The sequence below is a fragment of the Mus caroli genome, unplaced genomic scaffold, assembly GCF_978045245.1.
Source record: "Mus caroli unplaced genomic scaffold, Mus_caroli_1 scaffold_18, whole genome shotgun sequence".
Lineage (NCBI taxonomy): Eukaryota > Metazoa > Chordata > Mammalia > Rodentia > Muridae > Mus > Mus caroli.
The window spans coordinates 62,589,638-62,617,219 of NW_028227273.1; the positions used below are offsets into that span (position 1 = coordinate 62,589,638).

Below are 27,582 nucleotides of genomic sequence, written 5' to 3' on the forward strand. Positions count from 1 at the left end.
GGGGGATCTTGAGGACATAGAGGGAGCCTGTGTGTGCTTGGGTTTCTGCACAGAGGAAAACTGTGAGACGGTTAGGAGGCCAGATACTGGGACAGAAAGTCTAGCTTAGCAGGAAGGTCTGAGCCTAGGATGACAGTATAGGGGTGGGAGGGGACCCAGAGGGGCCTTGCAGGGTAGAATGTGGCACTGGAGGGACCTATCTGTAAGAGACAGTTAGTGTGAATGAGTGGGTCTGTATGTGTGGTGTGATAGGCTGGGCCTTTGAGAGGAAGCCCACAGGCACCAGAGGACAGAGCAGAATGAATGTGGGTTCTTTGCAAGAGAAAGCTCAGAAGTAACCTGAATTGGTTGAGATTTAAACCCTGACCCGGGTCAGTGAGCATGAGTTTGAGTGGTCAGAATTCATCGCTCCAGTGTATACGTGTTGACAGGAAACAGAAAAGACTCAAGAGTACACTCATCTAGAGACCACAAACATCTCAGTGTAGACGAACCTGGGAGGGTCCTTGCGTCCACGGGGGACCCAAGGGATTGAAAGGCAAGGCCTAGATTTGAGACACACCTCTCATCCTAATGGTGGGTCTGCTTTTTCAGGTGGTTCCTTGTAGAGCCCACAAACTAGACTACTAAGGACATTCCGAGGCCAGTGACACTGCCCATGTTAGGAGGCCAGGTCTGTATGGGTACCAAGTCTGCAAAGGCCCCGCCCACCCCCTTGTCCCAGGCGGCGATTGGCAGAAATGCCCTTCCAATTGCTAGGACACTATTCCAGCCCTTGGCTCCTCCCACGCTTCTTTTGCAGCCCTTTCCCGCCACCCTTTCAGGCGGAGAGCCAAGTGGGGCGGGCAGCGTCTCCATGACGACGCGGGACGCGAGTGGGGGTGACTGGTACCTGCTTGATAGAGACGCTGCTCCTGAGATCCTGTCTGAAACCAGATCATGTCGGACCTGGGCTCTGAGGAGTTAGAGGAGGAGGGAGAGAACGACCTTGGGGTGAGAGCTCTTGACCAGGGAGGGACTTCTGGGGTGCGTCGCAGCTCCGGAGCGGTAGGCGTGGGGACCAAAGGGCCGAAAGGCCGGGGACAGGACCACGTCGGCCACACTGGCGGCGCTGAGTCCAGGAAGTCGCTTGAAAGGTGAAACGCCGTGACGTCTTGTTTCCTCCCCCCTTCCCCGCTCCCATCCCGCCTCCCATTAAAGGCGAAGATTTCTAGGCAGAGGGTATGAGTTAAAGGGATAGAGATGGTTGCTTCCTGACAACTCACGCACTGTGCTGAGGTGGCCCGGGCTCTCAAGGTTTCACCATGTAGGTCTTGAATCAGTTTCTCTGAACCATCCCAAGCCATCGGGATCACTTCCCTAGTGTAGACAACAGAGGGAAGGCAAAGGACCCATAGCCAGGATGTGCTCTCATGGTGAGTGCATTGTGGGCCGGCTGTTTATCCTTAAATCTGAGAATGACCACACCCTGGCTGACAAAGTGGGGACTAGGCCTGCTGTGTGTGAGCAAACCGGAGTTTGAGCATCAACTGAAGAACCCAGCCCTATGCTCTGTAATGCAGTGTTGGTACCTGCTCAGACCTCTTTGCAGGGCCTGGGCTTCCCTACTTACCTTCTTCATCCATGGGCAGGAGTAGTTTGGTCAGTGTGAAGATGCAGGAGTGCTTTGGAGTCCCTTGCTCCCAACACCAAGGAGCTAGTGCAAAGAAACAGGACTCTCTCAAGTGTGAAATCTAGACCTCGTGGTCTCTGTGCTGGAGGCTGGTATTGCACCTGAAGTTTGCAACATGCGCCCTGGCTTAGCTGCCTCCTTTCCAATCTGGCAGACCTGGTTTCTTAGGGTTCTCCTTCCATGGGGAAGATGGCTCTGTCAAGTAAAGTGCTTGCTGAGCCACATGGACCTGAGTTCAGATACCACTATCATGTAAAGAGCTAGCACAGGAGGATCCCTGGAGTTGGCTGGCCAGCCTAGCTGAACGGGTGGGGTCCAGCTTTCAGTGAGAGACCGGTTTCAAAATATAAGGTGGAGAGATTCGAGGAAGGCATTTCATGCCAATCTCTGGTTCCTAGAGATGAGCATGAACGTGCACACGAGCAAACACCCACATGGTCATGGATATACCCACCTTCCTGCACATCACACGCATACACACCCCATACCACACACACACATACACACACATACACACACACACCCCATACCACACCCCATACCACACACACACACAAACACACCATACCACACACACCACACACACACATACACGCACACACACACCATACCACACCACACACACACACACCATACCACACACCACACACACCACACACACACATACACACACACACCCCATACCACACACCACACCACACACACACACCACACACACACACACACACACACACACACACACCATACCACACCACACACACACACACACCATACCACACACCACACACACCACACACACACACACACACCATACCACTACCACATGCCACACACACACACCACAGCACATACACACACCATACCAAACACCACACACACACACAAACCATACCACACACAAACACACACACACCACAACACACACACACACATCACACCACACATACACACCATACCACACACCTCACACACACACAAACCATACCACACACCATCCACACACACTCTCTCTCATGCAGAGACACAGATTCTTCTGCTCACACATATCTGATTTACACACAGTCTCGTCTTCCATCAGGGTTTCTGGTTTGTTCCCCACCCGTTCCTACTGATTTGTAACATGTTTAAGCCTGTAGTCAAGATGTCAAACCACCTTTAGGTGAACTTAAAGAATGTCTCTGTTAGTCACCCATACAGCTCAGTCAGTGTTAGGCATACTGGGAGGTCCCTGAGATGGCAGCAGGGATCCACTTCTGTGACTCAGCATTAGCCATAATGGGAGACCTCCAAGATGGGAGCAGGGACTTTGTGCATTGTGGGTATTAGCTACTTTTCTATTGCTGTGATCAAGCACCATGGCTCATGGAAGGAAGAGTATATTTGCACTTATGATTCCAGGGGCGTGAGAGTCTGTCATGGTGAGGAAGCAGGCACAGGGGCAGACATGGCGACAAGAACAGGTAGCTGAGAGCTGACATCTTCAGATGCGAGCAGAGAGCACAAACAGGAAGTGGTATGAGACTACAAACACTCGGAAGTCCGTCCCTAGTGATGCGCTTCCTCCAGCAAGCCTCTACCTCCCAAAGGTTCCGCAGTCTTCCCAAACTACCACCAAACGGGGAATCAATGCAGAGGTAGATACATGAGCTTACAGGGGGCCTCCTCACTCAAACCACCACACTGTTGTTTGGAACAACCCTGAGATCAAATTTGTAGGGTTAGACACTTATATTCTAGGCAGGAATTTCTGAGCTAAACTGCTCATGGGTTTGTTTCTGAAGTTTCCCATGTGATGGCTTGTACCAACCCTGTGCATTATGTTTTAATATATAATAATATTTGATGTTATTGTCTACATTGAAAGTATGTAGAGTGATGTTATAAGCTAGCCATGTTACGTCATTACTGAATGCTCTGGCCATTTTAGTATGTATTATATGTGCTACATCCATGTATATGAGCCAGAAAACATTCATCTTATAAACTATAGGAAAAAAGGGGAGGATTGCAACCTCATATCACTTTCTTATTCCCTTGATTTTAGGGTGGGGGCTCTGTGGCTCAGGTGTGGCCTTCAACCCCATGGCTCAAGAGATCCCACAATCCTGCTTCAGCCCCTACAAGTGGTACTCTTTGCAAAAGTTGTGTGTGTGTGTATCTGTGTTTCTCTGTCTCTATTGCCCTCTGTCTCTGTCTCTCTGCCTTTATGTGTGTGTGTGTCAGTATGTGTATCTGTCTCTGCCTCTCTGTGTATGTATGTGTGTTTTTCTCTCTTTCTCTCTTCTTCTCCCTCCTCTCTCTCTCTCTCTCTCTCTCTCTCTGTGTGTGTGTGTGTGTGAAGGGGTGAAACCCAGGGTCTTACACACGCTAGGCAGTTCCACTACCACTGAGATCCATCTCCAGTCTAATCAGCTTATAAGATAGATTGATTCATAGCAATTTCAGATTGGGTTAGACGTGGTTTATTTTTAATTTTGGTTTTTCTAAAAAAATATTAATTTTTAAAATTTTGGGTGTATGGGTTGTTTTTTTTTTTTTTTTTTTTCTGCATGTACATCTGTGTATCACATGCATGCAGTGAATGAGGAGGCCAGGAGAGGTCATTGAAATCCCTGGAACTGGAGTTACAGATGGTTGTGAGCCACCATTTGGGTGCTGAGAACTGCACAGGAGCCTTCTTCAAGACCAGCCAGCGCTCTTACCCACTGAGCCATCTTTGTAGTCTCTGGGTCAAGTTTGTCTACAGACAGCAGACAGTTCAGAAAACCTATGAAGGGTATTTGCTCTTTAAGTCCTGAATGACTGGAGAAAGTGACCTGGGAGATGTCTGTGCAGTCTAGGGACCTATTTCACCTGCATGTACTCTCTACGAGCATTCCTGTGACAACACAGTTCACCAAGTGTTTCCTGTACATTGGTTCATGTTTACAGTGTCAGGATTAGCATAATAAGTGACAGTCTCTCAGATGCTAAAGGGAGCGAGGCTCCGGCCATGGACATCCGCACTAACTGTGAGATCATAGACCAGGGCTCTGCCCACTAGGCATGGCTACCTGCTTCTCCAGGGTGCACCCTCAAAGGTGCATGCAGTGCCCAAGGTTGGAAGGCTTCAGTGGGACAATAGCTGTAAACTGCTTGCCATGGGCTTGGCAGGAACGAACAGCAGCCACAATTAGCTTGATTTCTTTTGCCCAGGAGTACGAAGGGGAGCGCAACGAGGTGGGAGAACGGCATGGACATGGGAAAGCACGACTGCCCAACGGGGACACATATGAAGGAAACTATGAGTTTGGAAAAAGACATGGCCAGGTCAGAAATGATGATGGAGGGAGTTGGCTTCTTCTATTAAATATCACTTTAGTACATGTGGGACTCAGGACTGACATGAACTGTTTGGTCAATGTGTTTCAGGGGACCTACAAATTTAAGAATGGGGCCCGGTACATCGGAGACTATGTCAAAAATAAAAAGCACGGCCAAGGCACCTTTATCTATCCAGATGGATCCAGATATGAAGGTAAGAGGAAGCCTTTTGTTCCCGTTCTTGTTCTTGTTTACGTGTAGAGGCTGTTTCTGTTGTTGAATATGTCTGCTCACAATACCAAAGCATACAAGTTCACTGATCTACCAGGAAATGAAGAAAAAAATTGTTCTTCTTCCTAATATTGTCATAGAGGCTAGAGTGTCTTTTTGGGGGGTTGGGGGGTTTCTCTGTGTAGCCCTGGCTGGCCTGGAACTCACTCTGTAGACCAGGCTAGCCTCGAACTCAGAAATCTGCCTGCACCACCACGCCCGGCTGAGAGTCTTTTAAGTAACTAAACCTCTAATTAAACAACCTAGGTAGCTGGTCCTGTGGGCAGCAATGCCCTCCTGTGAGCCAGAACCTTGGAGTAAGGGAAGGGGCCTTGCTGAGTGGACACAGACTCTGGGTGTGGCTTAGATCCATGACAGCCTATCACACTCTCCCTCGGAAGGGGTCTTTGTTGTTTACGGGGTTTGCCCAATCCCTCTTCTGATGGTCATGTTTCTTTAGACCTTTGGGAGTCCCTTCATCTAAGGCATTTTGCCTCACTATGATGTCTTTTCGGGGTCTCTGATGTACCTCAAGGAGACTCTTATTTCTAAGAACCTCCGGGCCCTATTATCGCTGCTACCTGGTGGATGCTTGTCTAGTCCCGAGCCAGAAAGGGAGAAGGCTGGATGAGTTTGTTGATTTGTAGGTCTTGAGTTTTTCTCTATCCCTCTCTACTCCTCCGTTCCTCCTATTTCTGAAAAGGGTTTTCTGGTTTCCTTCTGATTTCCAAAAATACCTGTGCCTTCAGCCTTTGACTGTGGGGTCAGTCGGTGTAGCTCTGTGCGTCCCCTTTCTTGTCTCGATATTCTTGCTGGTAGCATGCAGATGGGATAGATTGATGTGTGTGATTCCTATAGAGAGTTGCTTGCCTCAAGGGAAGATCTTCTTGGCAAGAACCGTGATGCACTTTGGTGAGACAACATTCTTTTCTTTTTCCCTCCCTCCCTTCCTTCCTTCCTTCCTTCCTTCCTTCCTTCCTTCCTTCCTTCCTTCCTCCCTCCCTCCCTCCCTCCCTCCCTTTCTCTCTCTCTCTCTTTCTTTCTAAAGATTTAATTATAAGTAAGTACACTGTAGCTGTCGTCAGACACCCCAGAAGAGGGCGTCAGATCTCATTATGGATAGTTGTGAGTCACCATGTGGTTGCTGGGATTTGAACTCAGGACCTTTGGAAGAGTAGTCAGTGTTCCTAACTGCTGAGCCATCTCTCCAGCCCCAACAACATTATTTTCTAATGACAATGGCATATCCTTAAGATGCAAGCCATATTCCCACAGCTAACACCTGGTGCATTCATCTTCAAGGAGAGGAAGGCTTAATTTGATTTTAGAGGTCTTAAGATTTGTTTACTTGCTGGGCAGTGGTGGCCCACGCCTTTAATCCCAGCCCTTGGGAGGCAGAAGCAGGCAGATTTCTGAGTTCGTGGCCAGCCTGGTCTACAGAGTGAGTTCGAGGCCAGCCAGGGCTACATAGAGAAACCCTGTCTCCAAAAAACAAACAACAACAACAAAAAATATTTGTTTACTTTATTTCATGTGTGTGGGCATTTTACATGCATGGGTATTGTACCTGCATGTATGCTGATGAAATGCGTCCATAAAGTGTCCACAGAGGCCAGAAGAGTGCACTGGAGCTATAAATGGTTGTGGGCTCTGGGAAATGAATTGGGTCCTCTGCAAGAGCCACAAGTGCTCTGGACTGTGGAACTGTCTCTCCAGCACCTGATTTTAAAGAGACAGAGGGAGGGAGGGAGAGGAGAGTGAGAGAAGAATGAAGCCAAGCCAGGGTACTTATCAAAGCTCCAAGTTGAATATTCAGCACTGCGTTTATATAGGGCAAGCCCACAGACCCCATCCTTTGTTTCAACTGTGTTGCAAAGCTAGGTCAGTGGGCAGTCTAAACTTCTAAATTCCTGTGGGAACTTGAGCATGCAACCAAGGCAGATGACTGCACCAAGGTTGATAAGGTCCTTTGTGGTAAGCCCTCAAGGTCTGTTCAGCCTACTTAAGGCTGGGAAGGAAACAGTGGGAGTGAGGATGTGTGGGCCTGAAGGGGAGTAGGGGAAGGGGGGGGGGCAAGAGCTGGTCAGAGTTCCTCCTATGCTCTGGGCAGGCAGAGGTGGGAGGGCTGCCAGAAGCTTTCCACTCAGCCCCAGGTGGGCATCTAAGCCACCCCACTCGACTGGGGTGGAGGGGAGTGAGCAAGGGGCAGCCCCCGATACCAGGGGACCCAGGGCCACACCATTGGTCCCGGAGTTACAGGAGAGAGGGCAAAGGGAGAGAGGTTCCCACGTAGGTGAGAGTCCTTAGTCCGGTTCGTGGCTGGAACACAGGAAGGCCTTCCATTGGGAGATTAGAAACGGCTCATTAGAGGAAAGCCTATCCCATTGTCCAAGCACAGCGAGCCTTGATGAACAGAGACAATCTATGGTTTTAGAGCTTTATTGTAGAAAGGCAGGGAGAAAGGAGAGAAGGTAGAAAGAGAGAGCGAGACCGGCCATGGTCAAGAGGAGAGAAGGGGGAAAGGAGAGAGAGAAGAAAGGCTAGAGTAAGAGGTTAAAGAGAGAGAGAGAGAGCAAGGAGAGAGAGAGAGTAAGAGAGTGAGAGGAGAGAATGAGGAGAGGAGAGTAAGAGAGAACAAGGAGAGGAGAGAGTGAGGTGGGGCCAAGCAGCCCCTCTTATGGTGGACTGTTATCTTATTGTTGCTAGGTAACTGGGAGGAGTCTAGCCTGAAGGTCAGAAGCTTGGGATATTGTCTGCGTGACTCATAGCCATGCTTCTCCTATTGAGGCTGTGGGGGGCCATAACCTCGACGGGAGCCTTGAGTTCCAGGAGCATGAGGGAACACCAACCATGCCATGTAGGTGAATTATCACCACCGGGTCCCCGGGTTCCACACCTCAGCTCGACTGGAGACCAGACTGTCTGTGTATAGCCCAATGCCCCACAGGGATGGGCATGTCCCCAGTGATCTGACTGCTTTCACCAGCTTCTATCTCTCAAAGGTTCCATGCCTCCCAACAGTACTATATTTGAGGCCTAAGCCTCCACACATGGCCTTTGGGAGACACTTAGCCAAATTACTGCAGTTACCTGCCTTGCATTCAGACAAAACAAACCCCCCAAATAACAGATAGCAAAGAGAATTCTGCCAGACTCTGGGGTGGAACCTTAGTTAGGGTTTTACTGCTGCAAACAGACACCGTGACCAAGGCAAGTCTTATAAAGCCAACATTTAATTGGGGCTGACATACAGGTTCAGAAGTTCAGTTCATTATCATCAAGATGGGAACAGGGCAGCATCCAGGCAGGCATGGTGCAGGAGGAGCTGAGAGTTCTACATCTTCATCTGAAGGGCTGCTAGTGGAAGACTGGCTTCCAGGCAGCTAGGGTTTGGGTCCTAAAGCCCACACCCACAGTGACACACCTACTTCAACAAGGCCACACCTCCAAATAGTGCCACTCCCTGGGCCAAGCATATACAAACCATCACAGGTCGGGTAGAGACATTCATGCCCTCTGTTTTAAGACATGGAACTTAAATTGTTTGGTTCCTAAACCTCAGCAGGCTTGGTCGACCAGAAGGACCATCTGCTTTTTAATGAGCTTTGAACAATTTGATTTAGGACTTAATTTAATTCTTCCCAGATCCCTGTGAGCCTAATCTTGTTGTCACTTTTGATCTTAGTGTAGATGTTAATACAATTTGGGTCACATATAAAGTACATTAAAAGCGGGAGGGGCTTGGGAATTCTTTTTTTGAAACAGAGTTGGGTTCCTTTTATTAAAGACATTTAGGTGTGAAGATTAGGTGAAAAAGAGGAGCTCTGCTGGTAAGACATACCCAAGTATGGGTACAGCCTCACTCCAAGGGAAAGGTATTAAGAAGGCCCCTCCTTCCTCCCTCTCGCTCCCTCCTCCCCCAGCATTTTTTTGTGTAACCTTGGCTGTCCTGGAACTCCCTCCTTACAAGACTACCCCAACAACGCAGGAGGTCATGGTGGATGTTTCCAGGTTACTGAGACTTCTGTCCAGCTCAGTGCCAACTAGGTGTTCCTCTAACCCTGTCTCCAGTCTGATGACCTTCCCTTACAGTTTGCAGAAGTCTTGAAAACTGGTTGTTCGCCATAAAGGATGCTCCGCATCATGCCGATGAACGGGTTGGATAAAGGGTGTGCAGTGTGAGCTTTCACAGGGTCCAGTGCTGGGAGCCTGTGTTCCTAGGAAGCTGGTGTGCATGGTCATGCTGGCATAGATAGGCCATTCCAACCCAAAGCCTCGGCAAATCTCACTCAAGGGATTTTAAGGGCTTAATCCCCTCCTTTCAATGCTCTGGGTCTGGTGACAAGATCAGGAGAGAAGGGAATAGGGGAAAACTGTTCCGATCTTTTTTTTTTTTTTTTAAAGGGTTACATGCAAATTCAAAACAGGAACGTTTCCAAATGGCGTCCAGGAGCCTCGACTCCTAGTCACTGAAGCCTGCAGCAGGTGTAGGCCAGCTTCCTCTGAGAACCCCTGCCCCATTGCACAGGGTTTCCTGGGCTGGCCAGAGCCTCCCACAAGTTTCTCAAGGGGAGTAGCAAGTGATGTCCGGTCCTTACCAACATGAAATTGGTGTTTGCAGCTTAAATGTCCTCTTTCACTTTTGAAAAGACTATGCAGAATACACAACAGTTTTCTTGTCTTGCCAGCCTTGAGCCCAGTTCCCAAGGACAGAAGGAAAGAGATGGGCTTTTTTTTTTTTTTTTTTGGTTATGGTCTTTTTGTGTGTGTGTGTGTGTGTGGGGGGGGTGTGTGCAGATGAAGTAACTTTGCCCCAGGGTGTGCTGGAGCAGCTCCTGGTAGCTCACAGAAGCCAATTTTGCACTTCTTGCAGCTTCACAAACTGCTCCAAATTGGCCTCCACAGGAATATTCCACCACAGAAAGTGGCAGATGCTGCAGACACAGACACAGTGCTGCCACCAAATGCTCACTAGATCTTTGTTTATGGTCACTACACATCTGGTCTCACGGTCACTACACACCTGGTCTCATGGTCACTACACATCTGGTCTTGTGGTTACTTCACACCCAGCACCAAATGTCTATTTTAGTGAATTATCTTAATTTGGGGATTCTCCATCTCTCTTGCTTGTGTTCCAGTCTTGCATCTTATCATGGGATTGAGTGCTTTCTGAATCTGTAGCAATCACCATCCCTTTCTCTCCAGGAATGTTTGTCTGTGTTGAGCTGTCACTCACCTTTGAGGGTCTGTTCTTGCCTCTGCCCCAGGCTACCGACCACACCCTTGTTGGCCTTAGTCTTCATCTGGTGGACGCTCATGGGGGCTGCATGTTGTCCATTTGTACAGACCTTCTCCTAGCTCATGAGGCAGCCAGAAAGTTGTCACTGTTAAGTCGTTATTGGAGAAGTGAGGAAAGTCCTAAAGAGTCCCTGTTTTCTGGATAAACTTTGGGGTTCATTCACAGAAACAGTTTGGGTAATTAACATTTTGTTAGCATAGTGTATGTGCAGGTGTTTCTAGTGCTTGTGGAAGCCAGAAGTTTACACACATGCTAGGGTCCTCTAAGAAAAAGGATATAAAGTTGCTGTAAAAATGAATTTTTATTTGTCATGGCAAAGCGAAATAAACTAAACAACTTTAAATTTAAAAAATTAATACCATAAACACTGTATTGAAGAAGGCATCCCAGATGTATTTTTAATTAATGACAGACATCCTTGTCCTGAATCCTAGGACAGCTTTCTTCCACCACTGTTTTCGCTTTTCTTCTGCACTGGGATAGAATCCAGGGCCTCCCACATTCGAGGGAGGCATCTTCCACCCACCTGTGTTAGCTGATGCTCTTTCCATATGAAAACAGTTTTAGATAATGTCCACCTCAGGAATCCACTGGTTGTGTGGCCTGTGAGAGGTGAGGAGTTTTTGAGAGACTGATTTCAAATCCCTCTTTGGCTGACAACATGTTGTTTTCCCATTGATACGATTTCCTGTCAAGCGCATGAGGAATTACCAGGAGTCACCCACATGGAGGGGCCTGGCAGGCCACAAGAGGGAATGTGTGAGGGACCCTGAAGGAGCTGGCAGGAGGAGCAGCCTTGGAACTGAGTGCCCAGGTGGGAGACAGAGTGAAGGCTGAGGCTAGACCATTAAGCAGTACCTCTGAGGATAATGGGATGTGGCTGGGCTCACTAGCAGTGGGTCAGATAAGCTTGTTTGAACCCTCACCATGTGCCCACTGGCCTATGAAAGCATGAAGATGCCTGGGGCTCACTTGACATGTGTCCACCCTCCAGATCTATGTCTCTGAGCTCCTAACTGGGCCCTCCTTAGCCAGCTCTCACCGGAAGTTGGCACAAGAGGAAGGGGTGCAGAGGCAGGAAGTCAGAGAGGAGAGAGGCAGCAGGCTTAGCCTTTATGGTTACAAAGCTTAGATCCTGCTGGGCTAGCAGGGGCCCTGATGTCAGTCTGCTCTTTTCAACTCACTTTTTAATGAGTGTGTGCTGTCCTTTGTAGGGGAGTGGGCTGATGACCAGAGGCACGGCCAAGGCGTGTACTACTATGTCAACAATGACACCTACACAGGGGAGTGGTTCAATCATCAAAGGTTTGGCTTCTTCCTGCAGTCTTGGGGGGGTCTGTTTGTGGCATAAGCACAGAATGATGTCCACCTAAGGCAGTTCCATGCTGTAGGGCAGGTGTGGAGGGGAGGTGCTGCAGAGAAGGGAAGAGGGGGGATTCTCTGTCCACAAGCCTCAGGGAGTGAAGGCACCGAGGGCCCATCTAGTGGAGGTCAAGCAGCCCTGAATCTGCAGCAGTTTGTGTGCTGGCAGTTGGCTTCTGCGCGTTAGATGATGCTGGTCCCATGCTTCTTTTAATGTCCCATGTGTGGGGTGGCGGGCCAAGCCTTTGAGTGGAAACACATCACCTATGAACTAGCCTCTCCTTAGCTCCCTGTCTGTCCTAGGGTCAGTTCTCCACCCTGGACAGTGACCAAGTGGCCCTGTCTTGTCTTCACCAGGCACGGGCAAGGCACCTACCTCTACGCAGAGACCGGCAGTAAGTATGTCGGTACCTGGGTGCACGGACAGCAGGAGGGTGCCGCCGAGCTCATCCACCTGAACCACAGGTACCAGGGCAAGTTCATAAACAAAAATGTGAGTCAGTGTGCCGTGTACCAACACCTAACACCCAGAGGAGTCCTCCATTCCCACCAGATGAGGCAGGCTGCTCCACTCCAGGCTGTTCTGATGCTCACGGAGCACAAGGGGATAGGGGGGGAGACAGAATGCTGGGCCCATTTCCTGGGGCTTCAGAAATGCTTTGTGCCTCTGTTAAGACCAGTGCCCTTGGTACCAGAGCATCTTTTACTGGCTAGGTGTGCTTTCTGCCCTCTGGTAAATCATGTTGAATAGGAGGGAGACTCCAGGGCTCCCCCTCACGCCTGAGGCCGGCCTGCCTCTCCTGGTTGGGGAGGGCTCTATGCACCCTGAATCTGGAGACCTCCACATTTTGACCTACTGTTCCTGTTTGGTGGGCTCTGCTTTGGTTGCTGTTTTGTGCAGAGGGGAAAGTCAGTAACTGTGAGCCTTCTACCCATGCATTCGCAGGAGCTTTGGGCTGGGCTGGAGGAAGACTCCCTAAAAGAGAGAGTTTGCTGAGTGCACTGGCATAGAAGCCGGTGTGGGGTGTGGTTAGCTATGTTCAATGTGCTCCGGAAGCTCTGGGTCATTTGCATATATGTAACTTGAGGCTCAACTGCTGGAGTAATCAGTAGGCTTGCCCTGAGGCTCGGCTCTACCAGTTAAGTAAAAAAGCTTCCGGTCATATAATCCACGCAAGAACAAACAAATTATAAAGCGTCTTGTGTTAAGATTCCTCTCCCCCGTGGCTACCCCTCTCTCGCCCCTCCCTCAGGCCCTCTGAACACCACATGCACACACATGCACACGTGCACACACATGCATACTTACACATCAGCTTATGAAGAATCAGTTTGGTGTGTTCATGAGGTACCAGGACACAAGGAGACATCTGCTATCCTCTTGCACATCTGACCATGTGGAATAAAATGCAGAGGAAACCTGCCCCCCGCCCTCCCACGCCCTTCCCTGGTCTAAACAGAGCTCCTGCCCTGGCTTAGTGGCTCATTCAGTTCTACATCACAAGCAAGCCATCTGCCCTAAGAAACCGAATCCCCCATAGCTGATTTTCCAGGTGCAGGGTGAGAGTATCCCCTCTGCTCTGACCCTTGCAGGGCAGGGAACTTTGAATGGGCCTAATCTACATTTGGTTCTGTAGGACTCCAAATCTAGGGACCCCCACTCTAGTCCAGGGACAGGAAGCACCCACGAACACAAGAATCCTCTCTTGTTGCAAGATGCACGAGGCTTTATTGGCAGAGCTCTGGGTCGACATGTACCTCACACAGGAGGCAGGGGAGTCGACTCTGAGGCTGTTTTATTCCCCATGATACTATTGGCCTGGGAGGGGAAAAGGTTATTTGCGCCTTCAATTTAGTTAATAAGTCTCTTCCTAGCAGGGGCATAGGGCACTCCGGAATGACCAGGAACGAGTGAGTCACCTGATTCTGTCCCAGGTCTACTGTCCTGGTTGTAGTCCATGGGTATGACTTTTGTCCTGTGGCCCCAATTACTAAGGTTTTCTTATTTTTTCTTAACTTTCCCAGCGGGGTTTTAAGCACTGAAAATTCTGTGCCTGTATCAACCAGAAAATTTATAGGGGTCCCCTCAACTTCTAGGGTTACCCTAGGCTCGGGGAGGGGGACCGAGCCCCGTCTCCCCTAGTCTTCACCTTCTCCAAGAGACAATACTTGTGTCCCTTGCCTCTTTTTAGGACACTCGCTGGCCCAGTGGCCTTTCTCCTTGCAGTATGCGCACTGGTCTTTTTCTAGGTGCGGTTGGTCTCTTCTGGGTCTCCTTGGCCCCTGCCTTTTTTCATCTCTCAGGTCCCCTGTCTGTCTAGTCCTATCCCTTTCTCTATCTACCACTGTGGCCAGAATTCAAGTCAGAGCCCTCTCCTGCCTCCTGTCTCTCTTATCTTCATCTTCTCTTCTCTCTTTCTTTTCTCTCTCTAACTTTTCCTCCTCTGTTTCTCTCTTGTGATACACTTTCTCAGCCTCTCTAACCACATCCCTTATAGTATAATCTTGCAATCCTTCAATCTGCTGCAGCTTCCTTCTAATATCAGGAGCTGACTGCCCTATGTAGGCCATAATCACTGAAGCCCGCTGTCCCTCTGACGTAGGGTCAAACAGGGTATACCTCCTATAAGCCTCCATGAGTCTCTCTAAAAAAACTGAGGGGGGCTCAGCTGGCCCCTGCATAACTTCTCTTACCTTAGCCAAATTTGTGGGCCTTCGAGCAGCCCCTCTGAGACCCGCAACTAGTACCTGTCAGTAATTGGACAGCCATTCCCTACCTTGTGCTGTGTTATAATCCCACTGGGGGCGAGTTAAGGGAAATCCTTCGTCTATCTCGACCAAGGTCTGGACCAGCCGTCTGGCTCCATCTCGGACGTTCTTCCGTGCCTCGAGGAGAATTCTCTCTCTCTCCTCGGTGGTAAACAGGGTTTGTAGGAGCTGTTGGCAATCATCCCAGGTGGGCTGGTGTGAGTACATCAGAGACTCTGTCAACCCTGTAAGCCCTGTAGGGTTATCTGAGAAAGAGGGATGGTTTACTTTCCAGTTATAAAGGTCATAGGAAGAAAAAGGCCAATATTGCAGAAGCTGTAGGTCATTCTGGCCGGTAGGGGGAGCTCCAACAGCTCTAAGTGGAAGCGCCACCGTAGAATTGGGCCACCGTAGAATTGGCTGGCCCCTCTGAGAGCACTCCCCGCCGGCTTCTCGTTCCTGCTGAGGGACCTCCCTCCCCATTCCCTAGACCCAAAGGTGGAGCCGCAGGAGCGTCGGGCCATTCCGGAGGTTCCTCTATCTCCAGATAGATTTTAGAAATGGCCGCTGTTTGCTTCGGGGTGGATTTCTCGCTGGCTCCTTCAGGTAGTATTTTTAATTTCTCCTTCTCAGCATTCTCTCGAACCGTCAGAACCTTGGTACCTGGACATAGGGGTGGGAGAAATGGGTGAACCCAGGCAGGTGGGAATCGCGCTAAATCTTCCCACACTGTGATATACGGCTGCTGATCTGGAAACGATCCAGAGCCTTCCTGAAAGACAACGGCCTTTACGGCCCTAATGGTGGGGAGGTGAAACGTCCCTTCCTGAGGCCACCCCACTCCGAAGGTGGGCCATACCGAGGTGCAGTAAGACTGCCAAGGTTTCTTTTTAACTACTACTGATAAGTTTTGTCCTCTTGCCCTAACGTCCGTCCAATGGTCCTCAGTCAAAGATAACGGGGTTGAGATAGTCTGTCCCATAACAAAAAACAGAAACAGACAAAACGAAGACAGAGACAAGGGACACCAGAACGTCCAAGCACACTCGTCCCTGCCTGGACTTGTACAACCAGCCAAACGCTACCTCTGACGGGGTGGGATTCCACGTCCACTCCCGCTCTGGCAGAAAGAGCACTTTTTCTCCCTCACTCTGCCAAAGGACAGCCGGGTCTTCCCGACTGTCTCTGACCCTGGGCACTTCCTCCTCCAGGATCGCCCTAGAAATGTCTCCCCAGGGCTGCAGCTTTGCGGGCTCAGGACATCTCCTTCTGCACACACACACTGGATCCTCACGGATCTCAGCGGCAGCTGCCAGAATACTAGAACTGGAAAACCGAGACACAGATTCAGTGGCGCGGCACTCACACACACCAAACTCACACAGACGTACCTCCAAGGGGTATTCTTGGGGTTCTGGGTGCCCCCAAAATCCCGGACGAGCCCCCACGATGTAGGACCCCAAATCTAGGGACCCCCACTCTAGTCCAGGGACAGAAAGCACCCACGAACACAAGAATCCTCTCTTGTTGCAAGACGCACAGGGCTTTATTGGCAGAGCTCTGGGTCGACATGTACCTCACACAGGAGGCAGGGGAGTCGACTCTGAGGCTCGGAAGCTAGGGGTTTTTAAAGAAGCAAAGGGTTAGGAATACAAAGAATTTTGACAAAGGCATGGGATTGATTCATTAACAGAAAGATTACATGTCAGCAAAAGGGGCATCAGAGCTTTGTTCCAGTGGGCTTGGGGCTTATCTTTGTACCCGGTGCCAAGGGGTAATAGACAGAAGGGAGGTTCCGGTCAGATGGTGTGGACTTAGATAAGATGACCCTGCCTGTCCTCGGATTGAGGGGAGATTCTGGCCAGATGGTGTTAGCTTAGATAATATAGCCCCATTTGTCCTTGAATACCTTTTCATCTTTATGGTCAAGATGTTCTTAGGAATGCCTTAACAACAGCCCTGCCCTGGCATGCCTGGGGGCTGTTCTGCTTTGTTCTCAGTCCCAGACCAGGGCTGTGGGCTCCTAAACAAGTTACAATATTTCATCTTCCTTCAGTTCCTGTTTCTGCTTTTGTTGGCTCCCCTGTTAATCACCCCACCCCCACCCCTGAAACTGCTCCCTCCACTTACCTCACCTGGAAACAATGGCGGATTTACAGACAGGTGGTACCCACCTCTGGAATGAAAGGCAATAAGACCTTTTACTTAAGTTCGTTGTTGCTTTGTCTTCTGATAAATGCATTTACATAGGCTAGAGTCCTGGTTACTTTTCTGTTGTGGTGTGTTAAACACCACCAAATGCAACTTGGGAAGGAAAGAGTTTATTTCCAAGTCCGCCTTTGAGGGAAATCAGCTCAGGCACTGAAGCAGGTCAGGAGCTTGAAACAGAGACCCTGGAGGAACACTGCTTACTGTCTTGTTCTCAGGCCAGGTCTTTCTTATACAGCTCTAGCCCAACTGCCTACGGATAGTTCTGCCCACAGTAGATTCGGACCACTCTTACATCTACTAACAGTTAAGAGCACAGCCCATGGTTCAATCTGATGAAGCAGGCACTTCCTAGGTTGAGGCTCCTTCATCACAGGTGTGTTGTCATCTGTGTGGATGAGACATCACAGCTAGATAATGGGGCAGCGGAGTGTAAAGGGCTGACACTTTGAAACACCCAAAACACCGCCCATTGTCTTGAAAGGCTGCATCCATTTTCCCCCTCACCAACAACAGAGCCTGAGTCTTCATCACTTTCCTCCTCCCCCAAATCTCGTGCAGTCTTGTCTCCCACCCCCTAAACGGTGTGGTTCCATGGTTACGGGTAGGGCCTGGCATCTTTCACCCTCTTAGCACTAGTGTTTCTTTCTTTTCTTTTTCTTTCTTTTCTCTTCCTTCCTCTCTCTCTCTCTCTCTCTCTCTCTCTCTCTCTTTCTTTCTTTCTTTTTTTTGAGACAGGGTTTCTCTGTATAGCCCTGGGTGTCCTGGAACTCACTATGTAGACCAGATTGACCTCAAACTCGGAAATCCACCTGCTTTTCAAGTGCAGGGATTAAAGGTGTGCACCACCACTGCCTGGCTAGTTAGTGTTTGTTTCTCAGATATTTTCCCTCATCCCTGTCCTTGCTGGCAAGCCATTAAAACAGGATGAGGCGGGATGGAGATGGAAGGTAGGCCAGAAGGAGATGACGTTGTTGAACGTTTCGCTAGGACATCCCTGATTATTAATGAAGAAGTGAGGGATAACTAGGTAAACCCAAATCACATTGCTGGGCAAAGTCTGGGAGGGATCCAGATGATAACAGATGGTTTCTGTCACCTCCCAGCTAAGGGAACGGCTAACATTGTATTTTTCAAAGTCTTCATTGTGCTTTACCACTTTATAAAAGGGCTAGGGAGTCGGTAAAATTGGTTTGTCCTTCAGCAAAGGGAGAAAGGTATTTTCTGGAAGGAATATTTTTAAAATGTGACTGTGGGCCTTCTGAAACGAATCAAAATAGGTGACTGTCTGCCAATGCAGAAATGAGGGAAAGAGCCCTTCAACAGACTTGCAAAGGAAAAAAATAGATTTAATTTCATAAGAAGCAGCATAATGACTAGAAAATCGAAAGCCCAGTGTGGCGGTGTAGGTCTGCAGACTCTGCTGAGACCAGCAGCAAAGAGAATTCTGAGCCAGCCTGAGCTGTGGAGGGAGACATAGTTTCAAAACACAACAAGAGTGTTGGCATAGCAACGGTCAACATCAGCATCCGAGTTGGGCATGTTATAATTCCTGGTCTTAGGTGAAATCAAATGTCAGGTTGACAGTTGGTGACAGGGGAAAACATTTGTAAATCTGAGGCAAGGTTCACGCCAGGTTTCTAAGTCAAAGCGGTGTCAAAATGAAATTGTGATGAGGTTTTTACTTAAAACAAAAAACCAAAAACCTCATGGGGCCCAGTAAAATGGATCAGTGGATAAAGGTGCCTGATGTCAAACCTGCCGACTTGAATGTGACAAGGAGAGAACGGAGTCCTGCAAGATGTCCTCTCCTGCAAGATGTCCTCTGACTGACACATATGTTCTTCGACTCAGGAACCCTGCCCCCACGCTAAGTAAATAAACAGTTTTTTAAAAAAGTGCTTTGCACTAAATCCAGTGCTGGTACAAGCAAGCAAACCAAAGCATTGGTAGCCAGCCCCTCTCTAGTGAGTCTGCCCATAGACGCAGATTTCTTATGGGTTCTAAAGTGGATGTATTCCTCGTTCCTTCGATAAAGCAGTAAGACCTCCCCATTAGCTGTCAGTCAACAAAACCATCCTGTAACCCTCTCGGACTGGGCACAGTGAGGTCATTCGGGGTGGGCTTTCTGGGCACGGTGCTTGGGAAGTGTTTTATTGCTTTCTGTTCAGAAGAATTTCTGAAGAATAAAGTGTGTTGAATCCCTCTCTCCCCCTAGCCTGTGGGCCCTGGAAAGTACGTATTTGATGTTGGATGCGAACAGCATGGTGAATATCGCCTCACAGATATGGTAAGTTAACTTGTTGCATCTGATTCCAAGGGTTAAATAAATATCTGCTCACTTACATTGATCCCAGCAGACAGCCCAACTGCCAAAGTGATCAATGTCATTTCACAACGCCTGCGGGAGTCAGAGCTTGATTTTGTGGCTGGGGACAGTCTAACCCTGAGTTCCGGCAGGTGTCAGTCCCAGAATGGCATCTGAACGCTGTAACCGTCTGTACCGAGGTCAGGTGGTTGATCACAAAAGTTCCAAGGGTGGCCTGCTCTTACAGCCTAGTTAGCTAATAAGTTCCTTTGCTACACTGTGAATGGGCGTTAATAGCCCGATTGCTCTTCTCTGTTTGGCAACAGTGTAGCCATTCTCAGGGTACAGGATTGTGTGAAGGGGTTGTCCATGTGTGAACTCTTGATGTGTCAATGCCTGGCGACTGCCTGGGCGTAATGAGGTTTAGTAAAAATTTCCTGGTCCTGGTACTAGCTCTGAGCGTTTGCCTTATTCCTGCTGTAAGAAGTTTTGGTTTTGTTTGTTTGTTTTTTTAGTGACTACGGACAATTTTATTAGATTTTTTTCAAACAAACAAACAAACAAACAAATGTCCCAGGGCAAGCAAGCTGTAAACCTCAGCTGTTTTTCCCAGAGAAGTAGAATGGAAGAAGAAGGAAAGGAAAAACAATACAAAACAAAAACAAAAGTTTGAGTTAAGCTGGCATAGGGGCCCCACCATGACAAGGAAGAAGTGCTTTAGAGACAGTGAGGAAGCCCAAGCGATCGAGAACATGCTTGGGTTCTGGCTAGCATCCCAGTTCTCAAGCTGTAGATTGAGACTCCTTCAGGGGGCCAACGAAACTTTCACAGGGCCATATATCAGCTACCCTGCAAGTCAGCTCTCTACATTTACGATTCATTACAGCAGCAAAGTTAACAGTTGTGAAGTAGCAACGAAAATAGTTGTATGGTCGAGGGGGTCACCCACCGCAACATGAGGACCTGTATTGAAGGGTCGCAGTGTTATGAAGGGTGAGAACCACTGCTCTGGAAGTTGCACCTTTCTGAGTCAGGATTCAGCAGAGTGGGCGGGGCCAGCCTTACCTCAGCCCCGGCACAGCCAGCTCCCTTCCTAGTGAACCAGGAACTAGAACTGTAATATAAGCTGACTCTCCCAGGATTATCCTGACTTTCCTGGTGCAGTAGATAGTACTGGACCACAGAGTTTAATATCAGGCACAATAAAGAGGAGACTCAGCAATAGTAATTAATAAAATAAAATGAAACAGTGATAATGTGGCAAACATGAGTCACATGAATGTTCTCCCTCTCTCCCTCCCTCCTCTCTCCCTCCCTCCTTCCCCAAGGTTTCTGCAACCTCAGCGTTTCTTTTCTTTTCTTTTCTTTTCTTTTCTTTTCTTTTCTTTTCTTTTCTTTTCTCTTTTCTTTTCTCTTTTCTTTTCTCTTTTCTTTTCTTTTCTTTTCACTTAAAGGGAGTCTCCCCAGCACATCCCACAAATGTTCCCAGATGTTTTGGCTTAAAGGAAAAGTATCCATCCCTCTGTCCTCCCACCCCCATCTCATGAGGTGAATGCTGGAAACTGTAGGAGTGGGGACCTAATTGGAGAAACCAGCGGCAGGGGGTGATATTTCAGGGTGCTGCATCTCCCTTGGTCCTTTCCCATTTGTTCCCATCCCTGTTTCCCATGGACTGTGCTGTAAACTGTTCCACCATGACGGTCTGAGCCTCTGAAACCTCGAGTCAAATACCCCTTCCCTCTTTTAAGCTGTTCCCTTAGGTAGTTTGTCTCAGCTACGCAAAAGGAACTAAAATACCACACATAGTAGGACTCCATTTTTACATGGACCACCTAATCTTCAAATAATAGGTCACGCTCTAAGGTCCTGAGGGGCTAGGACAAGGTCACAGTTTTGGGAGTGGGGCATAGTTTGTTTCATCATTCTGAGAAGGTCAGCTACAACACTCTGAGGCACACACACACACACACACACACACACACACACTTTATTGGGAGTTGACCTGAGGAGGGTCAACTGCGGAAGAAGCAGGATTGGCTAGAAACAGGAGGTGACCAGTGCTGTGACGTCTTTGAAGCTGGCACCTGCTTGAACCAGGGGCCATGCAGCAGGTGTGGGAGATGGGGGTGGCGCAGTGCTGAGGCTTTGCTGATGGGAGGGGGGGTCACTTCCGTGGGAGGCACCCAGGTTCTGAGCCATCAGTTGTGGATTGCCAGCAGCTGAAAGAAGGGTCACCGACCACCTGGGGATAGTCAGCTAGCGCCAGAGCACATGGGTCCCTTTGGGGATAGTCTCTGAGTATAGTCCCTGGCTCAGCAGCCTCAGGTGTCACTTGGGATCCTATGCAAATGACCAGTCTGCAATCCTGACCTGGAACCTACACAAATTATTAGTTTCTATTCCCAACCGGCCAAGTGAGAAGCGTGTGTGTTTCAGAGAGCATTCTGAGTGACTCTGATGCAGGGCCTGCTTGGTTACCCCTCTCCTTGAATACTTGTCTCACCCTATGGGTGAAGGCACTGAGAACCTATGGAACGAAAATGGAAGAATTCATTTCTGAGCAGCCAAGCAGATGTTTGGAATTCTGACTACCTCCCCCAGCCCCTCCCCTTGGGACCCCCCTCCCCATCCCCCGGTTGTCATTTAGTATCCCAGACCAAATGACGGCAATACAGATGGGTTTTGTGGGCTTTTTTTTCCCTTAAAATAGGAAAGAGGAGAAGAGGAGGAGGAGGAAGAGACATTAGTGAATGTCATTCCAAAATGGAAAGCTCTCAAAATCACAGAATTGGCCCTGTGGACTCCAACCCTCTCCGAGGAGCAGCCTGCCCCTGAGGGCCAAGGCCAGGAAGAACCGCAGGGACTTACTGGTACAGACACCGCATGCTTGTCAGGGTCACCCTGGGGCTGTCAGGGCAAGCACCATACTACACACCTGTTCCCAGGCCTGGTGTAGCTGGGGCTTCTGGGAAATGGCCAGTGGTCAGTTGGGGTGCAGGATGTTATAAGGGAATGAGAATCTCCCAGGGAGTAGAGGAGGAGAACAAAGATCAACTAGATGGAAGAAATGTCCTGCTAAGATGCAGGCCCCAGGAACCCTGGGGGATTCTCCAATAGTCAGAGTTCACTTGGTTTCTTTTTTTTTTTTTTAAAGATTTTATTTATTATTATATAAGTACACTGTAGCTGTCTTCAGACACACCAGAAGAGGATGTCATATCTCACTACGGATGGTTGTGAGCCACCATGTGGTTGCTGGGATTTGAACTCATGACCTTCAGAAGAGCAGTCAGTACTCTTACCCGCTGAGCCATCTCACCAGCCCCCTCACTTGGTATCTTATCGCATGGCCTTGGGCGTGACTTGGGTTGGGCAGCCGACAGCAAATGGGATCAGATGTCCCTGTTGGAAGAAGGTTGCATTTCTCTGTATCCATTTTACTGTGGCTTTGCCAAGAAAGTCTGGAGACAGGTCAGGGTGATCTGATGGCCAGGCCTGGTCTGGAGCGTGGGGGTGGGGGTGTCGGGGGAGTGGGGTGGGAAAGGAGGCCATGCTTGAAAGCACAGGAGACTTTGCTGGGCAGACCAGGAGGACCACTTGACACACAGACCTGCACTCATGTTCTCTGGTGATCTCATTCTATCTGCCGTTGCTGTCTTCATCCCAGGTGCGGGTGACCCCTCAGAAGACATCCAGGCAGAAGGTTTTGAGGGGGAGCTGGAGCCGAGGGGGGCCGATGAAGACATAGACACGTTCAGGCAGGAGAGCCAGGAGAACAGCTACGACATAGACCAGGGTAAGAAAACACGCCCTTTGGAGTTGGCGGGGCTAGTGTGAGGTACCTTAGGAGGAGCAGGTCTCTCCCTCCTCTACCGAACTATCCTCCGGCCAGGCTGAGGGACCTGAGTGAGCCTGGAGAGACCAGCATAGATTCTCATAAAGTCCAGCTTGTCTGCACTTGATCCTGACCTCTGCAGGGACTGGCCTGGTGTGACTGGTCCTCTACATTATCCCAAGAGGGAGAAAACTAGATGTGACGGGGAATAGTCACATCTGCCAACATGGTTTAGAGGGACAAACTGGAAACTTACACCTTTGCGATCTACCTAGAGCAGGAATACCACCTGAGGCTACTGGAGTCTTTGAAAACTCTTTCCCCACAGGGGCTCCTTCGATTTGATCAGCGGGGGGTGGGGGGGTGGGCTCTCATCTTTCCCGATAAATCTGACCTTGTTCTTGGGGAGAGAGCTTAGGGACAATTTGGTTACCCAAGGCTGCCTGATCCCCTGGCATGGGACTAGGGCCTGTTTCAGTTGGGGTCTTATTGCTGTGAAGAGACACCATGACCGACGTAACGCTTATGAAGGGAGGCATTTAATTGGGACAGGCTTACAGTTCAGAGGCTCAGTCCTTGGCATCATGGCCAGAAGCATGGTGACGCACAAGGAGACATGGTGCTGGAGAAGGAGCCAAGAGTTCTACATCTAGATGGGCAGGCAGCATGAAGAGAGAGAGAGAGAGAGAGAGACTGGTACCCATGTGAGCTTCTGAAGGCTCAAAGCCTGCCCCCATTAATGCACTTCCTCCAACAAGGCCACACCCCCTAATAATGTCACTCCCTATGAGCCTATGAGGGGCTATTTTCTTTTGTAAGATTTATTTATTTATTTATTTATTTATTTATTTATTTATTTATTATATGTAAGTACACTGTAGCTGTTTTCAGACACACCAGAAGAGGGTGTCAGATCTCATTCCAGATGTTTGTGAGTCACCATGTGGTTGCTGGGATTAGGACCTTCAGAAGAGCAGTCAGTGCTCTTAACCACTGAGCTATTTCTTCAGCCCGAGGGGGCATTTTCTTTTTTCTTTCTTTCTTTTTTTTTTTTTTTTTTTTTTTTGAGACAGGGTTTCTCTGTATAGCCTTGGCTGTCCTGGAACTCACTTTGTAGACCAGGCTGGCCTCAAACTCAGAAATCCACCTGCCTCTGCCTCCCGAGTGCTGGGATTAAAGGCGTGCGCCACCACGCCCGGCCCCGAGGGGGCATTTTCATTCAAATTATCACAGGGCCCCCTTTAAACTAGATTTTGATTACAAATTAAGTATGAATATATTTCCTTTTTAAAATATTATTTATTTATATGAGTGCACTGTAGCTGTCTTCAGACACACCAGAAGAAGACATCAGATCCCATTACACATGGTTGTGAGCCATCATGTGGTTGCTGGAAATTGAACTCAGGACCTCTGAAAGAGCAGTCAGTGCTCTTAACTGCTGAGCCATCTCTCCAGCCCTATTTCCTATTCTTAAAACAAACAAACAAACAAACAAACAAACAAAAAAGAAACAAACCCTCAAACAAAACCAGGCAAAACTCGTTTTCTATGTAGCTCGTAGGAACGCAGAGGTGTACTTAGGCTCTTCCGGAGATAGTTAATGTGAATAGTGTAAGAACACACCTAAGAGGGACCGAGCCGGGCGTGGTGGCACACGCCTTTAATCCCAGCACTTGGGAGGCAGAGGCAGGTAGATTTCTGAGTTCGAGGCCAACCTGGTCTACAAAGTGAGTTCTAGGTCAGCCAGGGCTACACAGAGAAACCCTGTCTCGAAAAAAAACAAAAAAAAAAAAAAAAAAAAAAAAAAAAGAGGCAGGCTCCATTGAGCAAGCTCTGGTGGACTGCTCACCTTTCTCCTCTCATCCCGTAAGCGGGTAAGAAGGACTCCTCGAGGGTACAATGCCTGCAGGATCCCGTGGGCACTTAGAGCAGTGGCCGCCCTGACCTTTGGAAAAGTCAGCAAGTCCCACTGCTCATTTGCATGCAGTTTTAGGTTGCTGGCACCTGCAGTGTAGGGTGGAGAGGCAGGGGTGTCATCCAGAGCCACCCCTGCCCACAATTTCACTCTAGAGTATTAGGGACAGTCAGCACGCTGCCCGAAGACAGCGTGGGACAAGAACAGGAAGTATCTCCAGGAAGGGTCAACTCCAGGTGAGTGGAGAGGCTGAGAGGCAGAGAGAAAAGGCAAAATGGAGAATGAAACTCCAGACAGCAACGCACCCTGGCATTAGGGGGAGTTGAGGGGAGGAGGTGGTCACAGTTTTTCTCCAGCATCCTTTCTTGACCTTACATGGTGGGCTTTCAAACTGGATCCTCAGATCTGTGGTTGTGACAGAGGATACTTTGAGAAGCATAAGTCTCAAGTTGGTTGCTCGAGCACGGGGGTGGGGGTGGGGGGACCAGTGGAAGACGAGTATTCCCAAACACTAATGTGGGAGGAAGAGAGGGCGGGATGGTGATGAAGACGAACAATTCTTAGAACCAGAGGAGTGGATAATGGCTGGCCCCTGAGTAAGAGGAGCTTTAGCTCAGGAGCTGGTCCCAGGGATCCGAGTGCCTTTGGGAAATAGGGCTTGGCAAGGACTAAGGGCTTAAAAAAATTTTAATTGGGGCTGGGAGAGATGGCTCAGTGGTTAAGAGCACTGACTTCCAGAGGTCCTGAGTTCAATTCCCAGCAACCACATGGTGGCTCACAACCATCTGTAATGAGATCTGATGCCCTCTTCGGATGTGTCTGAAGATAGAAACAGCAAATTCACATATATAAGATAAATAAGTCTTTTTTTTTTTTGGTTTTTCGAGACAAGGTTTCTTTGTATAGTCCTGGCTGTCCTGGAACTCACTCTGTAGACCAGGCTGGCCTCGAACTCAGAAATTCGCCTGTTTCTGCCTCCCAAGTGCTGGGATTAAAGGCGATTTCTGAGTTCAGCCCCCAAATAAATAATTCTTTTGTTTTGTTTTTGTTTTTTGTTTGTTTTCGAGACAGGGTTTCTCTGTATAGCCATGGCTATTCTGGAACTCACTTCGTAGACCAGGCTGGCCTTGAACTCAGAAAGGCGTGTGCCACCACGCCTGGCAAATAAATCTTGTTTTAAAAATATTTATTTATTTTATGTATATGAGTACACTGTAGCTATACAGATGGTTGTGAGCCATCATGTGGTTGCTGGGAATTGAACTTAGGACCTCTGTTTGTTCCAGCCCACTTGCTCAGGGCCAAAGATTTATTTATTATTATATGTAAGTACACTGTAGCTGTCTTCAGATGCACCAGAAGAGGGAGTCAGATCTCACTACGGATGGTTGTGAGCCACCATGTGGTTGCTGGGATTTGAACTCAGAACCTTCAGAAGAGCAGTCAGTGCTCTTAACTGTGAGCCATCTCACCAGCCCCCAAATAAATAATTCTTTTGTTTTGTTTTTGTTTTTTGTTTGTTTTCGAGACAGGGTTTCTCTGTATAGCCATGGCTATTCTGGAACTCACTTCGTAGACCAGGCTGGCCTTGAACTCAGAAATCCGCCTGTCTCTGCCTCCCAAGTGCTGGAATTAAAGGCGTGCGTGCCACCACTGCCCTTATTGATAGTGAGCCCGGCTCTTAATTCTTTTAAAAAGAGTATTCAGCATTTTTTTTATTTTTATTTTTTCAGTGTGTGTGTGGGGGGTTTATTTGCTTGTTTCCATCATTTTTATGTTATTTTTTCTGGTGTTTTCTTCTCTTTCCAGGAAACTTGAACTTTGATGAAGAACCTTCAGACCTCCAGGATTAAGATAGCGGAGGCAGAAGACCACAGACACACCAGGCGTGCCTTAGTTAACACCAGTCAGCTGGGGCTGGTACCCACCACCTGTCAATCTCTCTTATGTTGTTAAATTGTTTTTTGCGTTAACAAAATAAATCTCCGGGTGTTCAATGTTGGCGAACGAGTCTCTGATGTCACTTCTGGGAACTGTTCTCCAGCTTCTCCTCATCGGCCTCCTTCCATGGAGAGGTTCAGGAAAGGGGTGTGGACTTGTGGGGTGCACTTCTCATAAAAACTGCGACTGGTGTGTGTGTGCCCCAGGCTCTGTAAGAAGCCATCTGCCAGCTTTCTCCACCCTCTGGCAGGCTCCGACAAGGTCCCAGCCAAAGGCTGTGCAAGGCCAGTCACAGGCATTGCTGAGGAGGTAGTGGGCGCCACCTTCAGGTTCCTTGGTTAACTGCACTTTCCTGCCTAACTCAGGTCAAGCGTCCAGTGAACTCACACCTGTTGTCTCCTTTCACTTCCCTGTATCTGTTCCCCGCCTCACTCAGCCTTGTTCCTGGAGGCTAAAGCAGAAGCCCTTAAATCGCATCCCACACAGCTCCGCCTCCTCTTCCCTGGAGCTGCTCAAAAGGGAAGGGCTGAGCCCTGATGCCACCTAACTCCAGCAGCACAGGCTCCCGTACTGCTCAGAGCATTCTTCTCATTGTCCTCTAGACTCCCTGGGACAGGGTGCTAGGGAGTGGCTGAGTCCGATACAAACAATCCATTCATTTCTCTGCTTTCCTGAAGAAGTTGCAGCAGAAATTTCAAGCATTCTCGTTTTTTCT

At 48.9% G+C, this 27,582-nt stretch overlaps 2 protein-coding genes across 2 annotated transcripts in view; one reads left to right on the forward strand and one right to left on the reverse strand.

Annotated features, from left to right (window-relative positions):
* Slc37a1 (solute carrier family 37 member 1) overlaps nucleotides 1-1,116 on the reverse strand; it is a 72,891-nt gene extending 71,775 nt beyond the window's left edge. The window contains exon 1 of the mRNA XM_029471574.2: nucleotides 893-1,116. The gene's annotated coding sequence lies outside the window, so the exon portion shown is untranslated. The remainder of the gene's footprint in view (nucleotides 1-892) is intronic.
* Rsph1 (radial spoke head component 1) lies at nucleotides 865-26,927 on the forward strand. Its single transcript, XM_021186543.3, has 9 exons — nucleotides 865-993; nucleotides 4,868-4,981; nucleotides 5,084-5,189; nucleotides 11,762-11,852; nucleotides 12,267-12,402; nucleotides 19,084-19,155; nucleotides 21,884-22,043; nucleotides 22,841-22,969; nucleotides 26,736-26,927. Exons 1-9 carry the CDS (start codon nucleotides 940-942, stop codon nucleotides 26,777-26,779), a joined length of 906 nt encoding a protein of 301 aa, XP_021042202.1. The 5' UTR covers nucleotides 865-939; the 3' UTR covers nucleotides 26,780-26,927.
* The last annotated feature ends 655 nt before the right edge of the window (nucleotides 26,928-27,582 follow it).